Here is a 17,319-nt window from a genome sequence, read left to right on the forward strand (position 1 = left end):
ATCTGTAGTCCACCGTGTGAAGGTATCACAGTTCATTTATCCATTCACCTACTGTGAGCACAGGCGATCCGATTCTTTGCTTATTACAAACAAGGGTGTTCAAAAGTTACATACAAGTCTTTCTGTAAACATATGCTATTTCTCCTGGATAAATTCTTAGGACCGAAATTGCTGGATCATATGATTAATATATGTTAAACGTGCACTAGTTTCTAAAGTAGTTGTTCATTTTACATTCTCACTAGCAATGTAGGAGCTCTAGTTGTTCCACATTCTTTTATCTTTTTTATTTTAGGCAGTTTCAAATGTTCGTGTAATAGTATCTTACTGTGGTTTTAATTTGCATTCCCGTTAAGATCAATTCTACCTAGCATCTTTTCATCCGCTCACTGACCTTCCATATTGTCTCTTCTTTTATAAAGTGCCTGGTCAAATTCAACTCCATTTGAAAGTGAGTGTTTGTCTAATTACTGAGTTGGAAAAAAATTAGATAAAATTTAGATCAAAAAATTAACCTAGGGAGAAGGCAGTGGGGTTATGGACATTGGGGAAAGTGTGTGCAATGGTGAGTGCTGTGAAGTGTGTAAACGTGGCGATTTGTAGACCAGTACCCCTGGGGCTATTAATACATTATATGTTAATAAAAAAAAATAAACAAAATAAAATGAATTAAAAATAAATAAATAAATAAATAAAAATTAAAAATTAACCTAGATAATTTGTCAGCTATATACACATGTTATGTATGTAATATACACATTTATAATTTTCTCCCAACTACATCTTGTTTATGCTTTGTACTAAGAAACCCTTATAAAGATTTTTTTCTGTTTCCTCATAGAAGATATATAGATTCAGCTTTCAGATTTGTGCTGAGATCAACTACGTTAATTTTTGTGTTATAAGAGGTAAAGGCCAAAGTTCATGTTTTTCCATATGGATAGCCCATTGTTTCAGGACATTTTATTGAAAAGAATACCTTTCATGTGCTGAATTACCTTGGGACCCTTGTCAAAACCCAACTGATAAAAAAGATTCTGACTTCCAGGGAAAATGGTGGAGTAGGAGGAACCTAAGTTCACCTTCTCCCACGGATACAACTAGGTAACATTCACATCAGTGTAAGTAACCCAGAAAATGACCCAAAGACTGGCAGGACAAATTCCACAACTGAAGGTAGAGAAAAGGCCACACTGAGGACCTTGGGAAGGGCAGAGATGAGATGGGGAACGAAACAGACCCATAGGCCACCCACAGGAGGGAGGGAGCCAAAGGCCTGGAGAAGGAAGAGAAACAGACCCTCACATCAGGAAGCACGGGAAGCACGTGTGGGGAAGATAAATCCCTCATAACATTTGGCTTTGAAAACCAAAGGGTCCGAATTTTGTGAGTTCTAACAAATTACCTGGCTTAAAACCTGGAATTTTAAAAACCAAGAGGATTGGCTCTGGGAGAGCCCTGAGAGCAAGAGCAAGCTGAGTCCAAGCCCTTAAAGAGACAGCACAACAAACTGCCCAACAAGACAGAGCACAGAAGCAGCAGTCTGAAAAATGCCTGCAGCATACCGGAGAGAGAGTTACTACTAATCTCAGAGCAAGTCCAGAGCAGCAGCAGTCACGAGTCACGACTCCCCCAGGAACAAATTGGGGCTGACATGCGCCATCTCCCGCCCAGGGCCCCGCGGCATTCACACATGGGCCCCTGTGGGACCCAGCGAGGCAGGCATTCACTACCAACTTGCTAACTTGCAACCCCACCCCAGCACCTTGGGGATCCACCGCCTCCAATATGATGTTGGTCCAGCCCAACCAGGGTGGTGCCACGGGTCTGGCAGTGTGTAAGGAGCCCAGGCAGTGGCCAGTGTCACTCCAAAGTGACTCCTGCCCTGGACACGTATCAGACTGTGGCCCCAGCAGTGGGCTGAAGGCAGATAACAGGTCTGCCAGCAGGCCCGGCCCACCAATGAAAGCTTCTTGGAGGACAACAAGGTGAGGGAGGGGGGATCGCCCTGCAGTCTGGTGCTACCACAGCTCTGGCAAATGCCTGGTCTGACTCAACTCAAGCCCAAGGTGGCCCCACCAAACTGGCCCACTAACAACACAGGGACCAACCCTGCCCACAACAGGCAAAGAGAGTCACTGCACATGACTGGTCTGAAGGCAAAAGCGGCTCAGCCATGACAGCAGGGTGCCAACAGCATATAGAAGACACCCCTGAAGCACCAGGTGCTGATGAAGAGGGCACATTGCGCTGCAGGATGCTAGACCTCTTTGTCATAAGGCCATGACTTTCAACAGCAGCAGACGTAGCTGACTTTCCTAATACAAAGAAATAGACACAGCGGGTTATATAAAACGAGGAGACAGGGATATGCCCCAAATGAAAGAAGAGGACAAAATCACAGCAAGAGACCCAAGTGAAATGGAGATAAGTGACACAGCCGATGGAGAATTTGAAGTAACGCTCACATAGATACTCACTGGAGTTGAGAAAAAAGTGGAGGACATCAGTGAGGCATTTAACACAAAGAAAGAACCAATCAGAAATGAAGAACACACAAAATGGATTACTGGGACTTCATCAAAATAGATTCAATATTTACCTATCAATAATTACTTTGAATGTGAATAGACTAAATGTTCCAATCAAAAGAAACAGGGTTACAGAACGGATTAAAAAAAAACAAACAAACTATCTATAAGCTGCCCACAAGAGACTCATTTCAGACATAAAGACACATGCAGATTGAAAGTGAGGGGATGGAGAAACATTATCATACAAATGGGTGTCAAAAGAAAGCTAGAGGGCAATACTGATTTTGGACAAAATAGACTGAAACAAAGACTGTAATAAGAGACAAAGAAAAATACTATATAATAATAAACAGAACAACCCAACAAGAAGATAAAACTATTGTAAATATTTATGCATCCAACAAGGGAGCATCCAAATACATAAATGAGTTAATAGCAAACACAAAGGCAGTAATTGATAGGAATACAATAATGGATGGGAACTTTAACACCCCACTTACATCGACAGATCATCTGAACAAAATCAACAAGGAAACAGTGGCTGTGAATGACACACTGGACCAACTGGATTTAACAGACAGATATATTCACAGCATTTTATCCTAAAACAGCAGACTACACATCCTTTTCAAGTATACATGGAACACTCTCCAGAACAGACCACATATTAGGGCACAAAAGAAGTCTCAACAAATTCAGAAAGACCAAAGTCCCACCGTGTACCTTTTCTAACCACAACAGTATGAAACTAGAAATCAACCACAAGAAAAAATCTGGAAAGAGCAAAAATACATGCTCTTTAACATGTTTAAAAGACATGCTACTAAATAATGAGTGGGTCAACAGAGAAATTAAAGAGGAAACCAAAACATACATGGAGACAAATTAAAATGAAAACACAAGGGTCCATGATTTTTCCCAAGATTTTCCTTTGGGCTGCAGCAAAATCTATCCTAAGAGAGAAGTTTATAGAAACACAGGCCTACCTCAAGAAGCAAGAAAAATCTCAAATAAACAACCTAACTTACACCTAAGGGGGCTTGAAAAAGAACAAAACCTAAAACCAGCAGAAGGAAGGAAATTATAATAAACAGCAGAAATAAATGAAGTAGAAACTAAAAGAAGAATAAAACAGATCAATGAAACCAAGAGCTGATTCTTTGAAAAGATCAATAAAACTGATAAGCCTTTAGCCAGACTCCTTTAAAAATAATAGTAAGGAGAGGACTAAAAAAGATCAATTGACCAAAAAACCCCAAACCAATTAAAAAAAAAAAAAAGAAAGAAAGAAAAAACCCACAACAACAAAAACACCCTGACCATATAGGTGTGGATCTACTTCAGGTCCCTCAATTGAGGCTCTTCATTTTTTCTTTAAAGATTTATTTATTTATTTGAATTGGGGGTGGGGGGAGAGAGAGAAAGAGAGAGAGCATGAGTGCACATGAGTGGGGGAAAAGGCAGAGGGAGAGAATCTCAAGCAGACTCCCTGCTCAATCATGGGGCTCGATCCCACAACCCATGGACCATGACCTGAACCCAAATCACGAGTTAGACACTTAACCAACTGAACCACCCGTGCCCCCATTTTTCCATTTTTAGTCTTGTTTCTTAATTCGGGGATGTTGTTTCTCTATGTCAAATTTCTATGACTTCATGTTCACTGACCTCTTCTTTAACAGTGTCTAAGCTGCTAGTAATTCCCTCCTGTCAAATTTTCATTTTAGAATATTGTATTTTTGATCTCACGAAGATGAATTTGGTTCTTTTGTATCTTTATTTCTTTCCTCATTATGTTCCTCTGAGCACAGATCAGCCTCACTATTAAGGTGTGATTTTTCTGAAGTTTCCACTGCATGTTTGATGTATTTAACAAAATCTCTCCACTCTGGATGATAGCGACTCAAATGATTCCCAACCTGTGGGAGTTCTTGACATTGTCTGACTTCTGGCTCCCCAGCAACTGTTCTCTCCCATAGTTGTTTTACACCTGGCCTCATGCAATTTCACCTACACACATGCAGACTCTAGTCCACTAAGGATTTTAGGGGTTCTCTATCCATATTTCTAGAGTTCTTTCTCTGTGTAGCTCCCTCTTCAACACTCTGACCCACACTCTTTAGTTATTTAATCTCCCCAAATCCCAAGTGTTGTCTTCTCAACTCACTGAGGCCACTGGCTCTATCTGGCTTCTCCTACCAGAATCAGAAAGTTGCATCAGATGGAACACCGGGACAATCCAAGGCTCACCTCATTTGTTTCACTTCATTTGGGGATCACAGGCCCACACTGTCTGAAGTCCAATGTCTGCAAACAGCTGCTTCACAAATTTTGTTCTGTTTCACTAGTGGCTTATATGCAGGCAGACTATATTCCAAACCTGCTATTCCCTCATGGGGAATTATTCCCTCCATGGAGTCTTTAGAAATATATTTGGTTCCTTTTTAATTCTCTGGGGTCATTTATATAGTAAACTGTACTAATCTGTTCCCTAAAGATATTTCAAACATGTCTTTTATTTCTTTACAGTAACATAGTTGTTTTCTTTTTTAACCATGTCTGGATTCCAATATTTGATTATATTTGTGGGTTAAATTCTCCTGTCTGGTGTTTCTGCTGGCTCTCTCTCATAAACCTTCTTTGTCTTTGTAAAGATACTTTGTTAGACATTTTCCCCGAGCTACTTTAATTTTAAAATTACCAAAATAAAATAAAGTACAAAAGTAAAATGAAAAGAAAGAAGTTCTGTTGGCAGGGAAGGAGAAGGATTGGGAATGGTATCTGCATGTGATTGGATTTCCTACAGATTCTGGAAGCAGTTTTTAAGGTTATAACTGTTGAGACTCTTCATTCATCAGTCTTAACCTTGACTTTAAACTTACCTGCTTCGTCCTCATGAGGTCACTGGAGAAAACATGAGTAAACTTCACATTCTTAAGAAATATTCCAGCAGCAGCTGCTTGTTTAAATCCAGTTTCTGAAAGAGGCTCATCTACTCCTTGTCCTGTGGTAGTCAGAGAAGGAACAAGAACACTCAAATGTAACTATAACCGATGCAAACAAATCACATGTAAGAAAATATAAATAGAATTTATCTACATTTTATTAAAAGATTTCCTTGGGTACCCTTCTATATAATTTTTCAGAGAACCAAAAAAGTAAGTAAAATTAAGCTATAATCCTATAAAGTCTCAGGTTTTCAAATGTTTCCCAAAAGAATGTCTGCCTAATGGTAATCAGATGATGATGAGAATATTCATTTGTCTCCAGCTCCCCTCTCTTGTGTCTGTCCATGACTTCATTAGCTGTATTTTATTAATGCTGGCTCTGATCTTATGTTCTCAACCCAGGTGCTGCATTTGAAAAGTAGGATCCTCACCTAAATAGTTTCCCTTCTTTACCTCCACTGCCCAAATGTCCAATACTGTATTATTTCCCCTCACTCTTGTTCCCTTCCTCCTTCCTTCCTTTTCCTTAACAACAACAACAACAACAACAACAACAACTTTGGAACCTTCCTTTTCAGGAGAAGGGCTAAAGGGTCCTTCTATTGCAAAAGAACTAAATGGTTGTGTTTGTGTATGTGTGTGTTTGCTGCTCACAGGGTCTAAGGAAAACCTCTAAGAGGAAATGCAAAGCAACCAAAATACCCTAAGTTGAAATCTGAATATTAACATTAAAAATATGGAGTTGCCAGGATATCAGCACAAGCAAGGGAGCAGCTGGGGGAGGGAGACTGCTGCATGGCACAGCAAGGTGGGGAGGACTGAACTCAGCATTCCTGGAAGCCAGAGATCCTACACGGAAGCTAGTATAGTTTCAGGTCAATAGTATATATTAAAATCCAACGCAAATTCGCTTCAGAGCAAATCTGACTGAATAAAGGCTAACAAGTTTGCTACTAAGAGCAAATAATAGTTCAGTCATTAACTTAACGTACAAGAAAATAATCCATCGTTAATAAAAGTCAGCAGAAACAACAAAAAGCAGATTCAGAATCATTAATACTTCAGACATTGAAATCAGCAGATACAGACTCAAATTGTAAATAAAACATAAGGATGGAATCCCAAAAATTAGCAAGTAACAAGAAACCATCAAAAACAACCAGGGATCTATTGATAATGATCAGGGAATAAAGGGAGATTCAGTCACAGAAAGGCTTAATGAACTCAAAGACAGGGCTGAGGTATTACCCCACATGCAGCACAAAGGAGATGAAACTATTAGAGACATGAATGACAGAATGATATTCCCTAACATACATCTGACTGAAACTCCAGAAAGAAGAAAGAAAATGGAAGAGAGAAAATATGAAGAGATAATGGCTGAGAATTTTCCAGAAATGATGGAAAACATGAATCTACAGATAAAGAAAACACCAAGCAGGATAAATTAAAAGAAAAAAAAATTCATCCTAGATATATTAAGGGAAACTATAGAATACTAAAACCAAATAAAAGATTTTAAAAGTAGATGCAGAGAAAGACTGATTGCCTACCATGGAATAAGATTTGGCTGAGAGAAGACTTCTTAACAGGAGCAATGGAAGCCAAAAAAACAGCACAATAGTATCTTCCAAATGTTAAAAGAACTGTCAGTCTAAATTGTCTAGGCTAAAGAAGTTTGAATAGAATAGAAATAGAATTGTTTGGAATAAAAACAGTTAAAACTATCTTTACAGCAACTAACCTGCCTAGGGGACCTTTCAAAGAAGACACTTCAGGAATGAAGGTCTGAGATGGAAAAGAAATGAGGAGGAGAGAAACTGGTGAATATATCTGTAAATGTAAACAAACATTGTCTAAATAACAAAGCAAATAATAATGCTTATGCCCTATGGTTAAAAAAGGATAGGACTAAATATTAAGCAACAGTCATATAAGTTCCTTGTATTATGGGGGGAAAGGAGATAATTGATATTATACTTCACTAGATACGAATGGTAAAAATTTAAAGGTAACCATTGAAAGAATGGAAATAGTTTATCATTCCAAAGCCAGTAGGGAAGGGGTGGGGGGACAGAACCAAAATCAGCTCCGTAGTATTTATGAGGTAACACTTAAGACATCAGCACCCAGAAAGGTTGAAAGGAAAGCAAGAGAAAAACATATACCAGGCAAATTCCAAGCCCAAAACAGCCGGAGAAGCTATATTATACTCAAAAATGCAAGACTTTTTAGGATGAAAGTCTTAGGATTGGGAGGATATTATAAAGAATCAATGACCCAATTCACTAGGAAGACAGAACAATCCTTAAACTTGTGTATGTGCCTAATAAAATGTACTCCACTGTATCAGAGCAGAACACATAAAGCACAAATTGACAGAATGTCAGGTACTGAACTATAGCCGGCCATCACCATGGGAAATCCCACATCTCACCCATAAACTGGTATTTCGGTCATGCAGGCAAATTAGTAAATTTACAAAATTAGCAAAGCATAGAAGATCTGAACAACAAAACAGAGGTTAATTATTTGACCTATAACTCCAAACCCAACAATCAGAAAACATAGCTTGTTCACACACAATGGTAGATGTATAAACACTGAGCATGTTAATAGATTTCAAAGAGCATCATCAAATAAGCCATCTTGTCAGAATACAAAATGTAATTGGAAGCCAATCATAAAAGATGAGCAGAAACAAAAAGTCCAGCCGTCCAGAAATACAAAAAACAGTTCTAGATAATTCATGGGTCACTGAAGAAATCATAGTGGGAATTTAAGACTCCTGGTGCTGAATACCTATGAAATGACCTACATATCAACGCTGTAGTTATGCAACAAAAATGGCACTTGGAAATATATAAGCTTTGAATGCTTTAACTTAAAGAGCTAATAAACATCTAACTGACAGAGGTAGGAAATGTATACAAAACAAATAGCAAAACCAGGTGAGACCACAAAAACTTGTATTGCTGCTCCACTGTCGGTGTCTAATGAAATGAGACAGGTGAGCAGTACTAAAAGACAGGGTGATAAGGCACAGGAAGTACAGAGGCTAATTTGGGTGGGGTACATGTCACTGGAAAACAAAGGTTCATTTAATTATCAGACTAGTTTTCAGAAGAGGGAGTGGGGCACCCTGGGTATGAAAATCAGGTTCTGCAAACTCCAGATGTCCCTAACCAAAAAAATAAAACTAAATGCTTTTATAATCACAGCACAGAAATAGCCTGTCTGGCTGAGAGTTTACCCAAGATATTCTTTAAAAGCTAGCCTTGCCGGATCATAGGGAGATTAAAAGGTCTGAACCCAAATTAGCAGAACAAGGGAGAAAGAATCTGTTCAGAATAAAGTTAACAATCCCGCATGAGAATAGGAATTCTCTTTTTAAAACCTCTTCTTTGTTACTACTAAAAATAATATAACTATCTTAGCTGAAAAATACCATTAACACCAGCCAGCAACCTTCATGTTTCCAAATATGAAATCATTTTAAGTTACAGCAGTTATATTTTAAGACCACTAGACTCAACATAACTCCTGAATCAGCTGACTGGGCACTTGAAGCTACCTATAAACAACTTGGAATCCTGTACTTTACATTCAGTTCACTTAAGAGACTTATTCCTCTTGGTGACCATCTGCTCTGATCATATTTCCATGGTTATGACACTTTCTCTAAAGCTGTTCACTATACAGAGCTGCCCCCGGTCTACCCTCCCCCACCCAATCTGATTAGCTCACACATCACATTAACACTAAAGGAAAAAGCTAAGAGTATACTAACCTTGAATTATTTTCTCCTTGTTAAATCTTGTTTCACCACTAAAATAGAGAGGGTGGGGGGAAAAAACTTATTACCAAATTAGGTTATTTTTGAAATGAGAAAAAAAAATCAACAAAATGATGTAAACCATCAATGTAATGATATTCACAAAGGTAGCATATGAACTCTGCAGCGTACTTTTTTTTTTAAGATTTTATTTATTTATTTGTCAGAGAGAGAGAGATCACAAGTAGGCAGAGAGGAAGGCAGAGAGAGAGGGGGAAGCAGGCTCCCTGTTGAGCAGAGACACCGATTCGGGGCTCGAGCCCAGGATCCTAAGATCATGACCTGAGTCAAAGGCAGAGGCTTAACCCACTGAGCCACCCAGGTGCCCCTGTAGTGTACTTTATAATCTAACCTGTAAACATGTGTTCTAAACTATTTGCAATTGTCTAATGTATTTAGTTGATGAGCCAAGAATTTCATACTGTCACAAATTAAAATGTATAGATCATGAATCTAATTGTAAGTAAACTGTAAGAAGAAAATTCTATTAAAATATGTACGTAATTTTTATTAAATAATCTTGTGAAAATAAATACATTGACTAAAATTCTTTTTACAAGCACGAGGAGGAAACTGTGAGTCTGTCTGTTGCCGGACTGAATAAGCAAGCGCCAGGGAACCTGAATTCAGTAGGAAAGAAGTCCACAAGCCTTCAGATGCCCTGGCTTCTCCTAGTTCCTAGATCTCAAGCTGTTCTTTCTTACATGCTGACAACTATCTTGCAGACCATGCTGAAAAACTGAGGTTTGGGGACTGTGGTTTGAAGAATTTAAAAGCCAAACCAAATCAATCCTGAGGCTACCAGAAGAGGGAACGGACTGGGAACTTTATCACAAAATAACCATCATTTGAGGCTCGAGGGGTAAGAAAGTGGAGGGGGATGTGCTTCCTGGACCAGACCAGAGACAGCAGGGTATACCTACAACAAAAGCAATCAAATACATGAAAAGCTATCAAGAACTGAGTGGAAAATTCTTTGAGGCCTTTCTATGTGCTAAGTAGAGCACCAGGCACTGGAAACGGAGACACAAAGGATGGGTGGTGGACTGGGAGAAAGGAGTTGGCTTGTTCTGCGTGGACACTGGACACAGAATTGGAAATGGGTAGGTAAAAATAGTGAATGGGTTTCTTCAGATCAAGTTGTTTGCTCATTTGGTATCAAATGCCCACTATTTATATGATTCTATGTCAATGAGAGGTGAAAATCCTTTAAAGTAAACTTCACTGCCACATAGCCGGCTGACGAACAAAACTGCTTTGGCTGTATCCTTAGTAGCTCAGTTAGGCTTGGGTGCCTCTGTTCTTCATCTGTAAAATGGAGACAATAATAGCCCTATTGAAACAGGACTCTTGGGGCACCTGGGTGGCCCTGTCGGTGAAGTGTCTGGCTCCTGATTTCATCTCTGATCATGACCTCAGGGCTGTGGGATCGAGCCCACGCTGGGCGTGCACTCAGGGGGTTGTCTGTTTGAGATCCTCTCTCTCCCTCCGCCCCTCACTGCCCTCCTCACCTGTGTGCGTGCTCTATGTCTCTCTAAAAATAAATAAATAAATCTTTAAACAGGACTCTTGGGGTAACTGAATGAATACAGGCCAGGCAAACTCTATCGCAGGTAAAGGGTTTCAACACCACTCAGCTTTTAGTAAGCACTCAATAGTTCTGTTTATAGGTCATTCTTGGTTGGACAGAGCTACCCAGAAATCAAAGAGTCAACTTAGTGCATTTTAAATCCTGTAAAAATTGTGAAATAAACCATAGAAACAAATAACATACCATAAAGCCAACATTCAGGTGACCCCAGCCAAGGTAACAGATCACCGCCAGCCTCCTAGACCTTGTCTCTTTCTGATCACAATGTCCTCCCACCCCCAGTGGATCCACAACGTGGACATTTAGATGCCCACTTGCTTCGCCTTTCTCCATGCCTTTCCCAACCATGTATAGGACAGATTAGTACCCCTGTCCTTGAACCTTATAATGAATTGCTTCTGTGTTGCTTCTGTTCTTTAACATTGTTTGTGAGATGCATCAGTGTTGCTGAGGGTGGCTACTTACCTTCTCATGATTGTATAACGTGCTTAAGAGTTTACCACAATGTATTTATATGTTCTATTCTTGATATCTATATTGTTTCCAGTTTAGAGCTAAGCTGCTATGAATATCCTTGTAAAGAGTGCCTCAAATTCTCTAGGGCAGTGGTTCTCAAAGTGTGGCCTCTGGATCAGCATCACTGGCACTGCGGGAGGACTTTGGAAATGCAAATTCTCAGCCCCACTCCAGACCCCTGAATCAGAAACTCAGAGGTTGGGGTCCAGTTAATCTGTGTTTTAATAAACCCACCTGGTGATTCTGATGCACATCCATGTTTGAGAAACACTCAAGGAATGACAAATTACTCTTTTTAAAAGCAGTTTTATGGGAATACGGTCACACATGTGTTCATATGTTGTTTATGACTTCTTTCACACTATACTGGTGGAATTGAGAGTGCATGGCTTGTAAAGCCTAAACTACTTCCTACCCTTTAAATAGAAGTTTGCTAACCCACACCTAGTGATAGAGGCCTAGCACTAGACTTGCTGAGCCACAGAGTATGCAAACATTCGGCTTTATTAGATGTTACTGAAGTGGTCATAGCAATTTACATGCTCCAGCAGCATTCCACATCCTCTCCAACATTTAGCAAGGCCAGAGTTTCCCATTTGTGCGAATCTGGCACTAGAACAGTTTATCTCAGTTTGATCCAATTTGTATTTCCCTGATTACTGTGAAGGCTCATCCCCCTTGCTCTGTTTTAAATAAAGCACTAGTTTAAAAAACAAAACACATGGGATTGATTTACCCAAATCCAGAAAGGAACTCCATCAGACCTGAGAGTCAGAATCACAAACCCAGGCCGTGGCCTGGAACCCTGTCCCTTGTTTACAGAAATTGTTGTTGGCCAACCTCTGCTTACAGCAGTGGTTCTCAAACTGGAGCATGTTATCAAAATCCCCTGGAGGGCTTATTAAAACATAGACTGCTGGACCCGGCCAATACGTTCTTGTTCTTCAAGACCCAACACAGAGAGCCAGCTCTCTGTGGGAGTCTTTCCTTCCCAGCACATTTCCCCATCTACCCATCCCATTTAACCCCCCCAATGTTACACTTCCATTTTACCCAGCACCACTATTATAAGTTACCACCTGTATGCTAATTCACTTTTTCAGTTGTGTGTCTACCTGGCTCCAGCTCCTTAAAGGCACAGCCAGAGGTTGCCTCACCCTAACATACTCATTACCTGGAGAAAACCCTGGGAAATACTAGAACCTCAGTGTATGCACTGTGCCAATGGAAGGCCATGGAAATACCTACCCAAATAACAAATCTGTTTGCCCTTTGATCCAGCAACCCCATTACTGGGAATATGTGCATTCATCCATATTTAAAACAATTACCTGTCACGATATTATTTCTAATAGCAAAAGATGCTAAATAACCTAAACGTCCATTAATAGGGAACTGATCGCATTAACAAATAGATGGTGGTGTAGCTACACAATGGAATACTATGTAACTGTGTCCCCTAAAAAGAGAGTGATTTATGTAAAGACATGGAAAAATCTCCAAAATATAGTAAAGGGAAAAAGCAAGCTGCAGGATAATATTAAAAAAATGTTACCTTTTTAGAAAGGTGGGAAATAACAATAAACATTTGGACCTGCACAAAATAAAACAAAGAAAACACTGGAAGGATACATAAGACATTAATAAATATGATCATTGAAGGGATGAGAAGAGAAGAGGTTAAGACCAGGGAAAATTGTTTTGATTTCTAAATATGTGGATGTAGCTTTAAAAATATATACAACAGGGGTGCCTGGGTGGCTCAGTTGGTTAAGCGTCTGCCTTGGATTCAGGTCATGATCTCCAGGCCCTGGGATAGAGCCCCATGTTGGGCTCCCTGCTCAGTGGGGAGCTTGCTTCTCCCTCTCCCTCACCTCTGCTCATGCCCTCTCTTCCTATCTCTCTCTCTCACATAAATAACATCCTTTAAAAAAAATGTATAACAAATAAATTAATTTTCTCAGAACTATTTAGCACTGATTTGCCATTATTATCATTGTTGTAGTTAATATGTCTTATACTCTAAAATTTATTCAGAATCATACAAAATAGATGTGAAAGAGGATATTAATCTCTACCATTCAGACAGATAAAGCATCCAGGGTGAGGATGAAGAAATTGTCATTTCTAATACAGAAAATGGTTCCCAAACATTGGGTGCACTTCCTGTCTCAGCCTCATAATCTTGCTGAGATCAAGAATAAAAGAACTGCTGTTAAATACAAGTAATGTCCTCTTTAGACAGTAGCTTTGTAGCCGATTCAATTTCCAGCAAAATTCAAAGAACCTTCCCTATACCATGTTTACTTTTATACAGGAACCTCAAAAGCTTCTGCCTACTTTATGCTCTCCTGCTCATTTTATATTTAAAATCAAGGATGAGGAGAAATTTAATAATTTTTTAAAGACTTTATTTATTTATTTGACAGAGAGAGAGACAGACAGAGAGAGAGGGAACACAAGCAGAGGGTGTGGTAGAGGGAGAAGCAGGCTTCCCTCCGACAAGCCTGATGCAGGGCTCGATCCCAGGACCCTGGGATCGTGACCTGGGCCGAAGGTAGACGCTTAACAACTGAGCCACCCAGGCACCAGGAATGTAATAATTTTGCCAGTGCAGGCTGTTACAAATACAAATTCAACAGATCAGAACTTTTTGTATGCTTGCTAAAAAGACAGCTCACAATTTTAGTTTAAACTCAATAGCTGATTTGGTAAGATGCAGAATAACATAAAAGATTCTCTCTCTTTTTTTAAAATATTTTATTTATTTATTTGACAGACAAGTAGGCAGAGAGGCAGGCAGAGAGAGAGAGGAGAAAGCAGGCTCCCCGCCGAGCAGAGAGCCCGATGCAGGACTCGATCCCACGACCCTGGGATCATGACCTGAACCGAAGGCAGAGGCTTTAACCCATTGAGCCACCCAGGAGCCCCAATATAAAAGATTCTATTATCAAAATGTTATAATACAAAAAAATGGAATACCAGTATTCTGACGGTTTTCTAATGGTACTACCACACCATCTAACTATTTTTGACAAAGGGAGAAAAAAATAGCAATGATATAATGAAGGATTTTATTTAGCTATAAGTCAATAGAGACTGCTGCCAACATTATTATATTATTAACAATTGCTGGCATTCTGCTGGGCATTTTTTGCCTTTAAATCCCTTTATAAATATTACAGAATGGGAAACCTAGAAATAGAATTTTTCCCCCAAACTTTCATAAATATTTAGTTTTACAGCTTTTATCAGCTTTATCAAGAGGTTTATATAAATCCTTAAGGCAAATGTTTAAAAGTTTGTTTTGGGAGTAGGAAAGAAAAGTAGGTGGCTAAAATAGTTTTACTATTAATCTACTTCCCTTAACCAAAGTTTGGCTTGTGATAGCAGTAGAGAAAGTAGAAGAAGCCGAAAGGTCAGAGGGATATATTTTGAAGGAGTCAGGAATAACACTACTCATTTTCAAAATCTGCGGTGTGATCCATTTCCAAAGCAGAACACCCGACTCTGCAAGAATCCAAATGCTTATGCCAAGAAGTTCAGTCTTATGACCAGCCATTTATAGGCCCTCCAAATATGCATCATTCATTTTGTAGGTTATTACACTGTTCTTCACTTCGAAAGGTATTGTATTTTGTTAGCTCTGGTTTATAGGCTATGGGATTTCTTTAGGAGTCATTTCTAAAACTTAATTTCCCAATCATATCCCTTTAAAGAATTCAAATTCAATCGACAACTACTGTTTGCCACAAGACGGAGATAAATCATAAGAAATTAGTAGAGTTGGGGGCATGTTTTCAAAATAGGTATGCTTTAGCATACACGGAAATGCAAAGCCTCACCTGATATTTAATCATGAATAAAGCTTTATCCTAATTCCTCTCTATCAAATAATTCATTCAAAAATATGGAAGATTTCAAGGGCTAATAACACAGAGACTCTCACTAGATAGGTTGTGGGGGAAAAAATGTAACATACCCAACTCATGATATGTTTTTGTTTATAAAGAAGTTAGTCCTAGTTGTAAATGGTCTCCCAATTGATCAACTGTATTTTCAGAAAACAAATACCACAGTAACAAAACAATCACACAGATGTTTATAAAAGTTTACAGGTGACCTAGCATTTACTATACTTGCTTTATTAATGACCAGAACAATTATTGGCATTCAACAAAAAGTAACTGCCAATAGAGGCAGCGTAAAAAAAAAAGAAAAGAAAGAAAAAAAGAAACAGTTTTGCTATCAATAACTTTACTAATCACCTTTAAATCAATAAAAGTAAATTTAATTGGGGCGCCTGAGTGGCTCAGTGGGTTAAAGCCTCTGCCTTGGGCTCAGGTCATGATCCCAGGGTCCTGGGATAGAGCCCCGCATCACATCGGGCTCTCTGCTCAGCAGGGAGCCTGCTTTCCCCTCTGTCTCTGCCTGCTGCTCTGCCTACTTGTGATCTCTGTCTGTCAAATAAATAAATAAAATCTTAAAAAAAAAAGTAAATTTAATTTAGATTGTAAAAAATTTTTTTAAGTTTTAAGAGCTAGCTAAAAATGGAAGTGAAGGGACACCTGGGTGGCTCAGTCAGTTGAGTGGCTGCTTTTGGCTCAGGTCATGATCCCAGCGTCCTGGGTTGGAGCCCCGCATCAGGCTCCTTGCTCAGCAGAGAGCCTACTTCTCCCTCTGCCTCTGCTTGCCTCTCCCCCTGCTTGTGCACGCTTTCTCTCTCTCTTTCTCTCTCTCTGACAAATAAATAAAATCTTTTTTTAAAAAGTAAATAAAAAAATAAAAATGGAAGTGAAATGGGATGGCTTTGCAGGCAACTAATTGCAAACACACACAAATAATATTTCAAGAGAACTGCGGCCTTTCAATGGGTTGTAGAGGTGATGGAAATGCCAACCTACATATTTTGGGGTTTTCAACAATGCTGTGCTACAAGATCCTAAGAGGTTACAGTTTAATAATATTAAAAGACTTCGAGTTTGGAATCTTGGATATTCTATTCCAAAAATGATACATACCCGTAAGTATAATGAAGAAAAACACATATGTACTAACAGTACAACATTCATGAAGGATTTGGTTGAACTTAAAAAGATTGCATTTCAAAAGTCTTCTTGCATTATCTGAAGGTACTGTTCAATAAAATTAACCATCTCTTAAAAAGTACTGATCATGCAATCAGTTTCAAAGCACTTGACTATCTTAGTTATACAGAATCAGGTCATGGAAAAGGTTAGTGCTATTCCCAATATTATGCTAAATGACCCAATCTTCTGGATTCCAGTAAGACTCAACATATTTAACCATGGTGACTATTATTAGCCAAGTTTGAAATCGTTTTTCCCCTGAAAGAATCTACAATTCTTAGTTTGGAGGACTCAAGAGGGAAAAGAGGAATGATTCAAACAGAGTTAACCATAAACCTACCAATTATTTCAAAACTTTTAATTCCACTTTTCCACAAATAAAACAGAACAAAGCAAACTATTCACATCACTTTTCACAATTATATTAGCAGAAATAAAAAGTAGTCATGAAAATGGCTGGTGATATTCCAGCAATCTACATTTTTTTTTTTTTAATTTGACAGAGATCACAAGTAGGCAGAGAGGCAGGCAGAGAGAGATGGGGAAGCAGGCTCCCCACTGCGCAGAGAGCCTGATGTGGGGCTCGATCCCAGGGACCCGGGATCACAATCCGAGCTGAAGGCAGAGGCTTTAACCCACTGAGCCACCCAGGTGCCCCTCCAGCAATCTACAAATACTAGGTTTTAACTCAATAAAACAGGAGGCAGAAGAGTACAGTGGTTGAGAGACTGGGCTGCAGAGTCATGCTCCTTTGGTTCAAATCCCAGCCCCTCATCTAGCCGGGTGACAAGTTACAGGCCCTCAG

The 17,319-nt window shown here is 39.2% G+C and overlaps 1 protein-coding gene across 2 annotated transcripts in view; it reads right to left on the reverse strand.

Moving 5' to 3' along the window:
• TIGAR (TP53 induced glycolysis regulatory phosphatase) overlaps positions 1-17,319 on the reverse strand; it is a 28,575-nt gene that overhangs the window by 9,404 nt on the left and 1,852 nt on the right. For both annotated transcript variants that reach the window (XM_080810676.1, XM_080810677.1), the window contains exons 2-3: positions 9,273-9,310; positions 5,417-5,538 (exon numbers count right to left, since the gene is read on the reverse strand). In XM_080810676.1, the coding sequence (XP_080666802.1) occupies positions 5,417-5,538; positions 9,273-9,310 (160 nt within the window). The remainder of the gene's footprint in view (positions 1-5,416; positions 5,539-9,272; positions 9,311-17,319) is intronic.

Source organism: Martes martes (genome assembly GCF_963455335.1).
Source record: "Martes martes genome assembly, chromosome: 8".
NCBI classification, from domain to species: Eukaryota; Metazoa; Chordata; class Mammalia; order Carnivora; family Mustelidae; genus Martes; species Martes martes.